Source organism: Oncorhynchus mykiss, chromosome 7 (genome assembly GCF_057628025.1).
Source record: "Oncorhynchus mykiss isolate SJ-2025 chromosome 7, ASM5762802v1, whole genome shotgun sequence".
Taxonomy (NCBI): domain Eukaryota; kingdom Metazoa; phylum Chordata; class Actinopteri; order Salmoniformes; family Salmonidae; genus Oncorhynchus; species Oncorhynchus mykiss.
This window is the reverse complement of record NC_143028.1, coordinates 68561064-68576304: the sequence shown is the minus strand read 5'-3', so window position 1 is coordinate 68576304 and position 15241 is coordinate 68561064. Positions and strand designations below refer to the sequence as shown.

At 45.0% G+C, this 15241-nt stretch overlaps 1 protein-coding gene across 2 annotated transcripts in view; it reads left to right on the top strand.

Annotated features, from left to right (window-relative positions):
* LOC110528476 (plexin-A1) overlaps nt 1–14966 on the top strand; it is a 417662-nt gene extending 402696 nt beyond the window's left edge. Inside the window, exons 23-32 of one of the 2 annotated variants that reach the window (XM_021610568.3) lie at nt 230–296; nt 3293–3439; nt 4093–4252; nt 4403–4506; nt 10113–10209; nt 10680–10870; nt 12441–12610; nt 12763–12975; nt 13695–13845; nt 14135–14966. In XM_021610568.3, coding sequence (XP_021466243.2) covers nt 230–296; nt 3293–3439; nt 4093–4252; nt 4403–4506; nt 10113–10209; nt 10680–10870; nt 12441–12610; nt 12763–12975; nt 13695–13845; nt 14135–14230 — 1396 coding nt within the window. In that variant the 3' untranslated portion in view covers nt 14231–14966. Of the gene's footprint in view, nt 1–229; nt 297–2985; nt 3052–3292; nt 3440–4092; nt 4253–4402; nt 4507–10112; nt 10210–10679; nt 10871–12440; nt 12611–12762; nt 12976–13694; nt 13846–14134 lie in introns of those variants that run through there. The other variant, XM_036984053.2, reaches the window with a different exon arrangement.
* Nucleotides 14967–15241: the final 275 nt, after the last annotated feature.

The window sequence follows — 15241 nt, the reverse complement described above, 5'->3', positions numbered from 1 at the left end:
GATAATGGTTTGTAATCTCCTTCAATTACTAGCAGGGATAATGGTTCAATTACTAGCGACCAAACACTAGGGTTGTTTGGTCCCTTGTTACTAAGAGGAAAATCTCAAACCCTTGTACAATCGTTCCTCTATCAGTCCTGTGTTTTGGACGTTTAACTCTTTGCCATGCCAGAATTCAACTCAATTTATCTTCTCTCTCCCTTTCTCTCTCTCTCCCGCACTCTTATAGGACGGAGTCGGTGGCTGAGAAGATGCTCACCAACTGGTTCACGTTCCTTCTCTACAAGTTCCTCAAGGTAAGTCTGTCAGTGATGCACTCGGGCTGCGTTCATTAGGCAGCAACCAAGGAAAATGGACTGAAACAGAGAGGGACAACCTGGATTCATCCAATAAGATGAGCTTATTTTCACTTTATGTATTGAAACGTTTTGAAATGTTTGTCATTGCATGCCTTAATGAACACGCAGCCGCACCAAACAGGCTTTTTAAGCTTTCTACGGTTCTGTTATTCGCTAATGCTGCTTGTGCTGTTGGAGAATGAAAGAGCGCTAGGGAATTTAGCTTGCCAGCCAAACGTCAGTATCTCCTAGCTGCAGGAGCAGATAAGGCACAGGGAGAGGGCTACAATGCTCCCTATCCTTGATCTCTCTTTACCTTTCATGTTCCAACTTCTCTCTACCCAGTTGTAAAACAGTATTCTACCTTCATGTGAAGTGGTGTTAAGGCGTGACTGTTTGTGTTTTCGCCTCTTTAATGCATTGCCCCTTTCAGGGTTTTCTAGAGAGAGCCAGAGAGAGAAAGTGAAAGCGTGTGCATTCTTCAGATTTGAAGCTTATTGGAATGGAGAGAGTGCATCAGACAGCCTCTGTGTGACACGGGTGATCGGAAGTCTTTCTCTCAATTAGTTGTTTTTAATTTCAGTTCAGACAGGTGTTTGTAAAAACTTGCATCCTACCGGACAGCTTCTTCAACCCCTCTAGGGGTCCTGCCAAGCGTGTGATTCACATTTTTGGCTAGGTGCATCAAAAGCAACCCATAATAGCTGGTTCCCGAGCTACTAGAGGGTGTGCGTGTGTACGTCTCGTTAACAGCTGTCTGTCTGTTTAATTAGTACAGACGATAACGAGGTGGGAGCAGCAGGAGGGATATGGAAGGGGGAAGAGGAAGAGTGTAGAAGGCCACAAATAATACTAGGGGAAGCTCAGTACACTTTGGGTTGTTCACCAGCACTTTCAAACTCTTTTTGCTCTGAATTGAAACATTTAAAATGTCAAGGAAAGGAGAGAAAATACACAAAGACACTGTTGCAGTTGGCTGGACAGAGGAAGATGAGGAGGAATATGAACTAGCAAGAGTTGGAGGTGAGAATCACTGTGCTAAGTGGTAGTCGGACCAATAGAGGGAAAATGGGAGAAAAACGAGAGGGAGGAGAGATGCCCTCCAGCCCGCCCGCCTTGCATTGCCTCGTTGACACATTTCATGCAGCAGAGTGCTTCTCCAGCACTTTTCACTCCTGACTCGTTAACCTTCCATTAACTCCTCTATCAACTGCCACTAGCGTTCTCCCAACGTTTTCCCCAAGCACAGTGTACATTTTCACATGTTAAAGACTGTTTTTCCCCAGGTTAAAATGCACAAGGGACAAACTACTACTCTGGAGTGGGTCACTTGTCACTGCACCAATAGCTGTTGAATGGCTAAGCGAGGGGCTAGGCCCTATGGTTTAACTGTGTGGCACCGTGTAGCCAGCAGCAGATTGGAATGCACTTAGTATCGTTTTTTCTCAAATAAGGAAGCGTACTCATTGTCTTGAATGTCGTCCTTCAAGACTACAGTGTTTCCTATTGGTTTTGAGATGCTGAAATGACAGATTGATGGGATACTGGCCCCTATCAGCTTATGCTATATTATACTTAGTGTGTGTGCCCCTGTTCATGCTGTACTGTGTACCGTGTGTGTAGGAGTGTGCTGGAGAACCCCTGTTCATGCTGTACTGTGTACCCTGTGTGTAGGAGTGTGCTGGAGAACCCCTGTTCATGCTGTACTGTGTACCCTGTGTGTAGGAGTGTGCTGGAGAACCCCTGTTCATGCTGTACTGTGTACCCTGTGTGTAGGAGTGTGCTGGAGAGCCTCTGTTCATGATGTACTGTGTACCCTGTGTGTAGGAGTGTGCTAGAGAGCCTCTGTTCATGCTGTACTGTGTACCCTGTGTGTAGGAGTGTGCTGGAGAACCCCTGTTCATGCTGTACTGTGTACCCTGTGTGTAGGAGTGTGCTGGAGAACCCCTGTTCATGCTGTACTGTGTACCCTGTGTGTAGGAGTGTGCTGGAGAACCCCTGATCATGTTGTACTGTGTACCCTGTGTGTAGGAGTGTGCTGGAGAACCCCTGATCATGTTGTACTGTGTACCCTGTGTGTAAGGAGTGTGCTGGAGAACCCCTGATCATGTTGTACTGTGTACCCTGTGTGTAGGAGTGTGCTGGAGAACCCCTGATCATGTTGTACTGTGTACCCTGTGTGTAGGAGTGTGCTGGAGAACCCCTGATCATGTTGTACTGTGTACCCTGTGTGTAAGGAGTGTGCTGGAGAACCCCTGATCATGCTGTACTGTGTACCCTGTGTGTAAGGAGTGTGTTGGAGAGCCTCTGTTCATGCTGTACTGTGTACCCTGTGTGTAGGAGTGTGCTGGAGAACCATTGTTCATGCTGTACTGTGTACCCTGTGTGTAGGAGTGTGTTGGAGAACCCCTGATCATGTTGTACTGTGTACCCTGTGTGTAGGAGTGTGCTGGAGAACCCCTGATCATGTTGTACTGTGTACCCTGTGTGTAGGAGTGTGCTGGATAAACCCTGTTCATGCTGTACTGTGTACCCTGTGTGTAGGAGTGTGCTGGAGAACCCCTGATCATGTTGTACTGTGTACCCTGTGTGTAAGGAGTGTGCTGGAGAACCCCTGATCATGTTGTACTGTGTACCTTGTGTGTAGGAGTGTGCTGGGGAGCCTCTGTTCATGCTGTACTGTGTACCCTGTGTGTAGGAGTGTGTTGGAGAAACCCTGTTCATGCTGTACTGTGTACCCTGTGTGTAGGAGTGTGTTGGAGAGCCTCTGTTCATGCTGTACTGTGTACCCTGTGTGTAAGGAGTGTGCTGGAGAACCTCTGTTCATGCTGTACTGTGTACCCTGTGTGTAGGAGTGTGCTGGGGAGCCTCTGTTCATGCTGTACTGTGTACCCTGTGTGTAGGAGTGTGCTGGAGAACCCCTGTTCATGCTGTACTGTGTACCCTGTGTGTAGGAGTGTGCTGGGGAGCCGCTGTTCATGCTGTACTGTGCCATCAAGCAGCAGATGGAGAAGGGGCCTATAGACTCCATCACAGGAGAGGCGCGCTACTCGCTCAGTGAGGACAAGCTCATCAGACAGCAGATTGACTACAAGACCCTGGTCAGTACCACAACACAGCTTGAATCACAGAAATAAGCGGAACACTTTTACATTATCTCTCTTTGACTGAACACATTCATTGCTCTGAGAACCATTTGTCTTTTCTTTTTTTCACCTTTATTAGGCTAGTTTAGAACAAGTTCTTATTTGTAACTGCAACCTGGCCAAGATAAAGCAAAGCAGTGTGACACAATAAACAATAAACAAGCCAATAACACAATAAACAAGTCAATGACACAGTAGAAAAAAGAGTCTATATACAGTGTGTGCAAAAGGCATGAGGAGGTAGGCAATACATAGGCCGTAGGAGGGAATAATTACAATTTAGCAGATTAACACTGGAGTGATAAATGAGCAGATTATGATGTGCAAGTACAGATACTGGTGTGCAAAAGAGCAGAAAAGTAAATAAAATAAAAACAATATGGGGATGAAGTAGGTAGATTGGGTGGGCTATTTACAGATGGACTATGTACAGCTTCAGTGATCGTTCTGGCTGGCTAGGTAGTACAGTAGGTAGCTAGCTACAAGAGTGACTACAGATGTATGCGGTATAATTCACGTCTTCTACACTTCACTCTGCTTCAAGCCTCTCGTCCTGTGAGTCTTCCCCATCGCCAATCTAACCTTTGACCCTTGCCCCCCCCCCCCAGACCCTACACTGTGTGAACCCGGAGAATGAGAACGCCCCGGAGGTGGCGGTAAAGGGGCTGAACTGTGACACGGTGACCCAGGTGAAGGAAAAGCTGCTTGATGCTGTGTTGAAAGGAAGCCCTTACTCCCAGAGACCCAAGGCTTCAGACATGGACATGGGTAAGGCACACAAACACACCATGCACACACACACACACACACACAACCCAAGCCAATTAGTCAAAATACACTTAACACACTTCCCAACACTATCTGGAGTCACGCAACAGACACTAACACACCCTCGCCTTCTGTTCCATGTGTGTTCAGAGTGGCGTCAGGGAAGGATGGCCAGGATCATTCTCCAGGATGAGGACGTCACCACCAAGATAGACAATGACTGGAAGAGACTCAACACACTGGCCCACTACCAGGTAAGTCTGTCATGGTTTATGTCTCAAAGTTGATAAAAGAATGTGTTTTTAATCAATCAATTAATCACATTTTATTTTTATGTATACACTTTACAATTACCGACTTACAAATATTTCTGGATCGATGTAGGGGATCACTCAAACATCCCTTGGTGTCTGCAGCCCGAAATTCCTCGGTGTCATATACAGTGGGGAAAACACTTCCGATTTTGCAGGTTTTCCTACTTACAAAGCATGTAGAGGTCTGTAATTTGTATCATAGGTACACTTCAACTGTGAGAGACGGAATCTAAAACAAAAATCCAGAAAATCACATTGTATGATTTTTAAGTAATCCATATGCATTTTATTGCATGACATAAGTATTTGATCACCTACCAACCAGTAAGAATTCCGGCTCTCACAGACCTGTTTTTCTTTAAGAAGCAGGAGGCTGTTCTCCACTCATTACCTGTATTAACTGCACCTGTTTGAACTCGTTACCTGTATAAAAGACACCTGTCCACACACTCAATCAAACAGACTCCAACCTCTCCACAATGGCCAAGACCAGTCAGCTGTGTAAGGACATCAGGGGTAAATTGTAGACCTGCACAAGGCTGGGATGGGCTACAGGACAATAGGCAAGCAGCTTGGTGAGAAGGCAACAACTGTTGGCGCAATTATTAGAAAATGGAAGAAGTTCAAGATGACTGTCAATCACCCTCGGTCTGGGGCTCCATGCAAGATCTCACCTCGTGGGACATCAATGATCATGAGGAAGGTGAGGGATCAGCCCAAAACTACACGGCAGGACCTGGTCAATGACCTGAAGAGAGCTGGGACCACAGTCTCAAAGAAAACCATGGCCCATCTGAAGTTTGCCAATGACCATCTGGATGATCCAGAGGAGGAATGGGAGAAGGTCATGTTGTCTGATGAGACAAAAATAGAGCTTTTTGATCTAAACTCCACTCGCCGTGTTTGGGGGAAGAAGAAGGATGAATTACAACCCCAAGAACACCATCCCAACCGTGAAGCATGGAGGTGGAAACATCATTCTTTGGGGATGGTTCTCTGCAAAGGGGACAGGACGACTGCACCGTATTGAGGGATCTTGGCCAACGACCTCCTTCCCTCAGTAAGAGCATTGAAGATGGGTCGTGGCTGGGTCTTCCAGCATGACAACGACCCGAAACACAGCCAGGGCAACTAAGGAGTGGCTCGGTAAGAAGCATCTCAAGGTCCTGGAGTGGCCTAGCCAGTCTCCAGACCTGAACCCAATAGAACATCTTTGGAGGGAGCTGAAAGTTCGTATTGCCCAGCGACAGCCATGAAACCTGAAGGATCTGGAGAAGGTCTGTATGGAGGAGTGGGCCAAAATCCCTGCTGCAGTGTGTGCAAACCTGGTCAAGAACTTCAGGAAATGTATGATCTCTGTAATTGCAAACTAAGGTTTCTGTACCAAATATTAAGTTCTGCTTTTCTGATGTATCAAATACTTATGTCATGCAATAAAATACAAATTAATTACATAAAAATCATACAATGTGATTTTCTGGATTTTTTTTTTAGATTCCGTCTCTCACAGTTGAAGTGTACCTATGATACAAATTACAGACCTCTACATGCTTTGTAAGTAGGAAAACCTGCAAAATCGGCAGTGTTTCAAATACTTGTTCTCCCCACTGTATAATACATTTCTCCTCAGGAATGAATGAAGTGTATATTATCTTAACTGTAATGAAAAATAAAGTAAATCATTGTGTATATGATAGAAAACAAGGTAATAAATACTGAGTAAAATACCATCATATGATACTATACAATATACTTTGTCAATTTACATGGAAATTCATACTACTTGTATACTGTAGGTTTTCTATACAGAGATTATTGCTATCACATCAATAAAAACTTCAGTTATTGAGCTTGTTGTATGCAGCCAGTGCACCTTTGTAACAGAGGTTGCTTGTATAATAGTTATGTGACCTTGCTTGAGACCTGGCACTTGTAAAGCGAACCTCAGACTGCAACGCTTGTGCTGGTTAGATTGGTGTCCAGTGTACTTAACACACCCAACCATCTGTCGTTAGTATGGCTCAGTATCTGCCAAATCGATATCCCCTGATCTTGGTGTCCATAGCCACCTCTCAGGATGTCTGTTAGTCCAGATCTTCAACCAGGAACGGATCTCCCATCAGAATAAGTTCAAGTGCTTCTGCAGGCAAGGACACAGTGAAGTATGTGATGTAGTTCTTGTAGTCTTCAATACATTTGTCTGTACAGGGTTTCACTCGATGTTCCCCGTCAGTGGAGAGGCTGTTTGACTGATCGTTGGTTAGACACTTAGAAGTTGTGTCAATGGGCCTCCCGGGTGGCGCAGTGGTTAAGGTTGCTGTACTGCAGCGCCAGCTGTGCCATCAGAGCCCTGGGTTCGCGCCCAGGCTCTGTCGTAACCGGCCGCGACCGGGAGGTCCGTGGGGCGACGCACAATTGGCCTAGCGTCGCCCGGGTTAGGGAGGGGGGTGTCCTTGTCTCATCGCGCACCAACGACTCCTGTGGCGGGCTGGGCGCAGTGTACGCTAGCCAAGGTGACCAGGTGCACAGTGTTTCCTCCGGCGCATTGGTGCGGCTGGCTTCCGGGTTGGATGTGCGCTGTGTTAAAGAAGCAGCGGCTTGGTTGGTTGTGTATCGGAGGACGCATGACTTTCAACCTTCGTCTCTCCCGAGCCCGTACGGGAGTTGTAGCGATGAGACAAGATAGTAGCTACTACTGGATACTACGAAATTGGGGAGAAAAAGGGGTAAAAAAAAATTTTAAAAGAAGAAAAAAAAAGTCTCGATAGTCTGGTTCACAGAGGAGGCAGTAGAGGACTATATTTGTCACTAGGGTTTCCGCCCTTGTGAAGAGGAAGTACATGCGCTGCTTTCCATGCTTTAACTATAGAACTGCTGGGCCTTGAGCTAACGAGAAGTCATTTTGACTGCAACATTCTAACGGTGTAATTAATCCCAGTATGAAACACTGCCGATTTTGCAGGTTTTCCTACTTACAAAGCAGGTCTGTAATTTGTATCATAGGTACACTTCAACTGTGAGAGACGGAATCTAAAAAAAAAATCCAGAAAATCACATTGTATGATTTTTTCATTCCTCTTCACTTAGGGCCCCCAAAAGGGTCTGACTACATGTATGTATGTGGATACGCAGGCCCGTGAGCCACTGCAGCCCCTCATGATGAGGTCAGATTTTTGGTGGCCCCCCCACTCCCATCAAAGATGCCCATCCCTACCATTAAACTTTTGTAGGGAGCATGCTTGTCAGCAAAAGTGTTAAAAACGTCAGAGAAATAATCGAGAACTGACCTAGGGTCAGGAATGGCAGGTACACCTGCTATGTCACAAAGATTGTGCAAAAAAAGCTTGATCATTGACATTTCTGACATTCCTTGTGTTATTGATGCGCAGAATGGATTTAGGTAGTCTTACATCGGTAATACAGGCAATAAGGAAATGCTCATTGATATCATGCGCAAAAAACACAACCGGCTGTGTATTTACAGTGCATTCGGGAAGTATTCAGACCCCTTCCCCTTTTCTACATTTTGTTTGTTTTGTTATAGTCCTCTGTGGAGATGGTTGTCCTTCTAGAAGGTTCTTCTATCGCTGCAGCATTCCACCATTCAGGCCTTTATTTTAGAGTGGCCAGGCGGAAGCCACTCCTCGGTAAAAGGCACATGACAGCCCGGTTGGAGTTTGGCAAAAGATAACTAAAGACTCTCAGACCATAAGAAACAAGATTATCTGGTCTGATGAAACCAAGATGGAACTCTTTGGCCTGACTGCCAAGCGTCACGTCTGGAGGAAACCTGGCACCATCCCTACGGTGAAGCATGGTGGTGGCAGCATCATGCTGTGGAGATGTTTTTTCAGTGCCTGGGACTGGGAGACTAGTCAGAATCGAGGGAAAGATGAACAGTGCAAAGTACAGAGAGCTCCTTGATGCTGCCCCAGAGTGCTCAGGACCTCAGACTGGGGCAAATTATCACCTTCCAACAGGACAACAAATCTAAGCACACAGCCAAGACAACGAAGGAGTGGATTCAGGACAAGTTTCTAAATGTCCTTGAGTGGCCCAGCCAGAGCCGGGACTTGAACCCGATCGAACATCTCTGGAGAAACCTGAAAATAGCTGTGCAGCTACGCTCCCCATCTAACCTGACATAGCTTGAGAGGATCTGTAGAGAATAATGGGAGAAACTCCCCAAATACAGGTGTGCCAAGCTTGTTGCGTCATACCCAAGAAGACTCAAGGCTGTAATCACAGCCAAAGGTGCTTCAACAAAGTACTAAGTAAAGGATGTCAATACTGATGTAATGTGATATTTCAGCTATTTTATATATATATACATTTGACAAATTTTCTACAAACCTGTTTTTGCTTTGTCGTTGTTGGTTATTGTGTGTAGATTGATTAGGGGGGAAACATATAGTAATCCATTTTAGAATAAGGCTGTAACACAACTAAATGAATAAAAAGTCAATGGGTCTGAATACTTTCCGAATGCACTGTATGGGGTCTATTTGTACTGTAAGTGTGATGTTAATCAGGTCAGAATTTACTGGATTTTAAAATTGGGCCGGGTTGGTTTCAATATTATTTGCGCTAAATTCAGATCGATGCATTATACCTTGAGCTTGTCTGAAACTTGAGTCATCCAATCAAGGTTAAAGACAACCCATAATCATCACTTACAGTGCTGCATAAGTTGATAACAGGTCAGCTAAATGATTAGTAGCACTGGGATGAGCAGAGGGGCCAGTATATCCTCACCATAGTACATTTCATACCATTTTCCAGGCGTACGTTTAGGGCTAGGCATTCAAACTGACAGAGGTGGAAAGTCAAACTGACACATAAAGCTACATTTGACAAAAATAGCCACACCTCTTACCTTTTCAATCAGATCTGTAAATGTTGTATTCATCCAAAGTTACATCATTGTTTAAAAAAAAACACAACGTTTAAAAAAAATCACACCGTTAGATCCATTTCTCGACCGAGGTAGCAGTTTATTGTAAGAGGAAATGGTAGTTACCTGGTGTTTATATAGCTGTGTGTCTGTCTACTACTGTTGCCAAAGTTATTTAAGTCAACCAACTTTTTGGTGATGAAAGCATACTTAAAAAAAAAAAACCTTCTTACCAGATCCATTGTAATGGTTACACCTTTTTTTCTGACAGTCAACTGGAATATGACTTTGTCGTTGTCATCAGTCACTGATGTCCACCTCTCCTGATGTATGGTGTTCTATTTACATCCTGAATAAGTATTTTTCCAGGAGTGACCAACCAATCCCCAGAGGGAAATGTACCTGCGGAGAAAACAACAACATTTTAATACAAACAAAATTTGAGTCTTCAGTCTTGGTGCTACTTCCAGGTCTATACAGGTTTGTTGCAAGATATTAGAATTGGGCTGCCTGTGTAAATGCAGCCTTAGTCAATCACTCTAGGCACCAGCAATGTAGCAGTGTGTATCACCTTTTTTTGACCGTATGTCAAGTTTTCAGAGTGCAGATGCATGTCTAACTCTAACAGTTTGTTTCCTGTACTCCCCATCAGGTGACGGATGGCTCAGTGATAGCCCTCGTGCCCAAGCAGAACTCTGCCTACAACATCTCCACCTCCTCCACCTTCACCAAGTCCCTCAACAGATACGGTGTGTGGGTGTGGGTGGGCAGGTAGATGGGTGTGTGTGGGCGGTTGTGTGTGTGCAGGTGCGTGTGCATGCTATTTTATTCTCGAAGTGCTTTCTGTGAGTACGATTCAGAAATACACAGCTAAACATTAGAAATATCTCAATAGAAATGATAATGCATGGCAAGTGTTGACGTTAAGGTCAGACAGTGAAGAGGAGTGATGTTTGTCATGTAAGTCCATCATAGGGCTGAGAGTAACTGGAGACTGTCCAGTCCCTGTCTGTGTCCTCTCCCCAGGATCTCTCTGTCTCCCCCCTGCCTTGATCAACCCCCTCCCCTGCCATCTCCTTTATCTCTCTTGACCCCCCCCCCCCCCCCCCCCCCCCCGTCTCTTTCCTTTCATCTATAACACACTGGTTATATGATTTGACATCATATTGGATTAATCTGAATCCTGACCATTTCCTCTCTCTCCCGTCTTCCTGTCCAGAGAGTATGTTGAGGACGGCCAGTAGTCCAGACAGCCTGCGTTCTAGGACCCCCATGATCACGCCTGACCTGGAGAGTGGTACCAAGCTGTGGCACCTGGTCAAGAACCACGACCACTCGGACCAGCGTGAGGGCGACCGTGGCAGCAAGATGGTCTCTGAGATATACCTGACCAGGCTATTGGCTACTAAGGTACCTCACACACAGACAAACAGACACATTCACTCACTCTCACTCACACGCACCTGTCCCCCCTCTACTGGTAAACAACACCCAACACCCTAGCTCAAACCTGTTTCCTCCGACAGCCAGCTCTCATTGACCTTTGTTTCCAAGGCGACTGGCTCAGATGCTCATTAACATTTTTCATAACCTTTTGCATGAGTAGGTGAGCTCCCAAACGCTATGTTGTCTTAATTAGCAGCCTGACCTTTTTGAGTGGTTTTCTGATCGTTGGAATCCGGAAGGGAGCTGGAGGGGCTTTCTCTTGGATCCTATACCCTAATCCCTTCCGTTGGTACTCGGAAGAATGTTTGTGAATTGATTATTGGGGAGCCCTGGGGGGGGCATGCTTTAGTTCTAGCCAAGCACTTACACACACCTGATTTGACTAATCAAGGGCTTGGTGGTGGATTGATAGGTTGCATCCAGTGTGTTTGTGTTGGTCTGGAAAAAATATGTGCGCAAAGATACAGATATAAATTTCATGAATAGAGCGGACATGAGTCCTCACTCTACATGTCATAAGGAATATCTGTTCTAGACAGGACTGCTATCGGCTCTGCACTGTGGCACTAGAAGCACTAGAGACATCAACTGGCAGGCCATTACTTTCTGTTCCTCTATACCCTGTTGGTAGCACCTCATTTACCATGCACAGTGCCACACCACTATGCACTCATTTACACTTGCTAAGTACTGTACATTGAGGCATTTCTGCTCACCCTCACGATTTCTCACTCATTTGCTCATGATTTCCCTTCAGGTAAAAATGTGCAAGATTAGGTCTATGGGGGTTAGAGAGTTTGGAGAATGAACAGTGAGAGTGGGAAAGACGACAGGTTAGGTCTATGGGGGTTAGAGAGTTTGGGGAATGAACAGTGAGAGTGGGAAAGACGACAGGTTAGGTCTATGGGGGTTAGAGAGTTTGGGAATGAACAGTGAGAGTGGGAAAGACGACAGGTTAGGTCTATGGGGGTTAGAGAGTTTGGGGAATGAACAGTGAGAGTGGGAAAGACGACAGGTTAGGTCTATGGGGGTTAGAGAGTTTGGAGAATGGACAGTGAGAGTGGGAAAGACGACAGGTTAGGTCTATGGGGGTTAGAGAGTTTGGGGAATGAACAGTGAGAGTGGGAAAGACGACAGGTTAGGTCTATGGGGGTTAGAGAGTTTGGAGAATGAACAGTGAGAGTGGGAAAGACGACAGGAGACTTGGCCTGTATATACTGTACTTTATGTATATATTAGTGTAGTTTTGGCCAATATGTTGGTATGTGAATAACTGACCGGAGTCGGCTTTGTTCAGGTGATGGGCTAGTGTTGGGAGTGTGAAAAGGAGGAGGGGGCCATTCAACAGACTACTTGATAATGTGTAAAAGTTGATAATCTTATGTGGAAGAAAGGATATATTTAGTCTAAATGCGTCCACAGTGTGAGGAACTTTTCAATTTCAACGTCATAAAACAGTGATTTGTACAATACAAAGCTCCATGAAGTTGATGTCAGCGACAACTCGCTAACCCTCCCCTTTCTCCTTTCGCAGGGTACATTGCAGAAGTTTGTGGACGACCTGTTTGAGACCATCTTCAGTACGGCCCATCGAGGCAGTGCCCTGCCGCTTGCCATCAAGTACATGTTTGACTTCCTGGACGAGCAGGCCGACAAGCACTGCATCTCTGACTTGGATGTACGGCACACCTGGAAGAGCAACTGGTGAGTGGATCAGTTTGTGTGTGAGACCGAAGTAGATGGAGCTGTGTGCATCAGGCTGTGAGAGAGGTTTGGTGATGGTGTTTAGGGGTTGAGTACTATACCCTAATGTTTTCTCTCTTCTTCCCACTCCCTCTCCATCTCTTCCCCCCCAGTCTTCCTCTGCGGTTCTGGGTGAACGTGATCAAGAACCCCCAGTTTGTGTTCGACATCCACAAGAACAGCATCACGGACGCCTGTCTGTCTGTGGTGGCCCAGACCTTCATGGACTCCTGCTCCACCTCAGAACACAAGCTGGGCAAAGACTCACCCTCCAACAAGCTGCTCTACGCTAAAGACATTCCCAACTACAAGAACTGGGTAGAACGGTATGGATATAGGCTATGTTCAGCGGGCGGGCCATTATGGATTAGGTTGAAAATTAAAACTAGGGCAGGAAATTAACACTGTTGCCATTTGACAGCATGGAACTCGCTTGGTCACTTAGCTTTCCTTTATTCAGCTCACTTGGTTTCATTGGTCAATTGATATGTGTCAGTTAAATATTGACAGAGTGATTGCTTAAAGATTCTCCCACACACTCTCACCTTCCTTCCCTCTCTCTGTAAAATATATCACTAGCCACTTTAAACAATGCTACTTAATATAATGTTTACATACCCTACATTATTCATCTCATATGTATATGTATATACTGTACTCTATATCATCTACTGCATCTTTATGTAATACATGTATCACCAGCCACTTTAAACTATGCCACTTTGTTTGCATACCCTACATTACTCATCTCATATGTATATACTGTACTCGATACCATCTACTGCATCTTGCCTATGCCGCTCTGTACCATCACTCATTCATATATCTTTATGTACATATTCTTTATCCCTTTACACTTGTGTGTATAAGGTAGTAGTTTTGTAATTGTCAGGTTAGATTACTCGCTGGTTATTACTGCATTGTCGGAACTAGAAGCACAAGCATTTCGCTACCCTCGCATTAACATCTGCTAACCATGTGTATGTGACAAATAAATGTGATTTGATTTGATTTCTCTCTGTCTCCATCCCCCATTCTTTCTCAGGTACTACTCCGACATCTCGCGGATGCCCGTCATCAGTGACCAGGACATGAGTGCGTACCTGGCGGAGCAGTCGCGGCTGCACCTCAGCCAGTTCAACAGCATGAGCGCCCTGCATGAGATCTACTCCTACATAGTCAAGTACAAGGACGAGGTGAGAACAATGGCAGACATTTTTGTTATGTTTGTTTATTTAGAAGGGATTGCACCCTAATTTGGATTTGAAGAACTGCTCAGTTGTCGCTCTCGCTACTGCTTTTGTAAAAGCTAATGTTTCTCACTGCTCATTTTCTCCCTCCCTTCCTCTCTCTCTCTTCCTCCCTCTCCCTTTCTCTCCCTCCCTTCCTCTCTCTCCTTCACTCTCTCTCTCTTTCTCGCATTTTGTTTCTCTTGCTTTCTTGCCATCTCTCTCTCTGTCTCTCTCTGTCTCTGTTCATCTTCAGATTCTGACGGCTTTGGAGAGGGACGAGCAGTCGCGGAGGCAGAGACTGAGGAGCAAGCTGGAGCAGGTCATCAACACAATGGCCCTGGCCAGCTGAGGACTGACCCTTGCTCTCCTCCTCATCTCCATCTTCCTCTCTTTCTCTCCTCACCCAGAGGAATTTAAACTCAGACAGCGTGGTTTTCAACCCCCCCCAAAACATGTGATGTAGCTACTGCAAAGGACAGAACAGGAGGGATTCAGCAGTACTGGGCGGGTGTGTGTGTGAATGTGTGTAAATGCGTGTCTATCTATATGTGTGTGTGTGTGTCTATGTCAGACCAAGGCACTGGATGTTTCGTCACACACACACCAAGAGACAGCATCACCGGAAAGCATTTTGATTATCGGTGCCGTTGTCATGTTTTTAATTATTTTCTGTCGGTTTTCCTGAGTTTTGGCGTCGCAAAGCCCTGTATCTTATAGCCAGGATGGGACATTTGAAGTGGAATTCCATTTTGGCATCACAAACAGGACATAACATTGTTTGGCATCCTTGGAGCCAATGGGAGATAAGCTCCTCAGGTCACATGTCTCCTGTTGGAATCGAAGATCAATGACTTTCCTTTTTTTTCCTCCATTTTTGTTGTATTATTTTTTGTAATAAACTGCCCACTGATCTCTCGCCACCTGTGTTACTGCTGAATTTGCACAATTTACAAATACGTTACCAAGGAAGACTATATAGATATTATATATAAATACAACTGAACATTTTTAAGAAACAAATATTAGGGTTAAAACAACCCATCAACAGCAAAACTTTGATTTGATATTTCCAGCAAAAAAGAAAATCTACGTAGAAAAAACAAAGAAAGAAAGAAAGAAAAAGAAATAAAAAAGTTGTGATGTGCCATGTTTTCTTTTGGTGTTGTTTAGTGAAAATACATTTTATTAGATGGAATGTGTTTGATTTAAATATGAACATGCTTAGTGACTGAAAAATAATTGTCAAAGTAATAAAAGAAAGGAAGGTACTTTGCCCCTTAGGGCCACCATAGGAAGGCCATCCCATAATATTGTCACATTTCTGTATGGGAATGTTAGACTGGAGCAGTCCTGCGTAAAC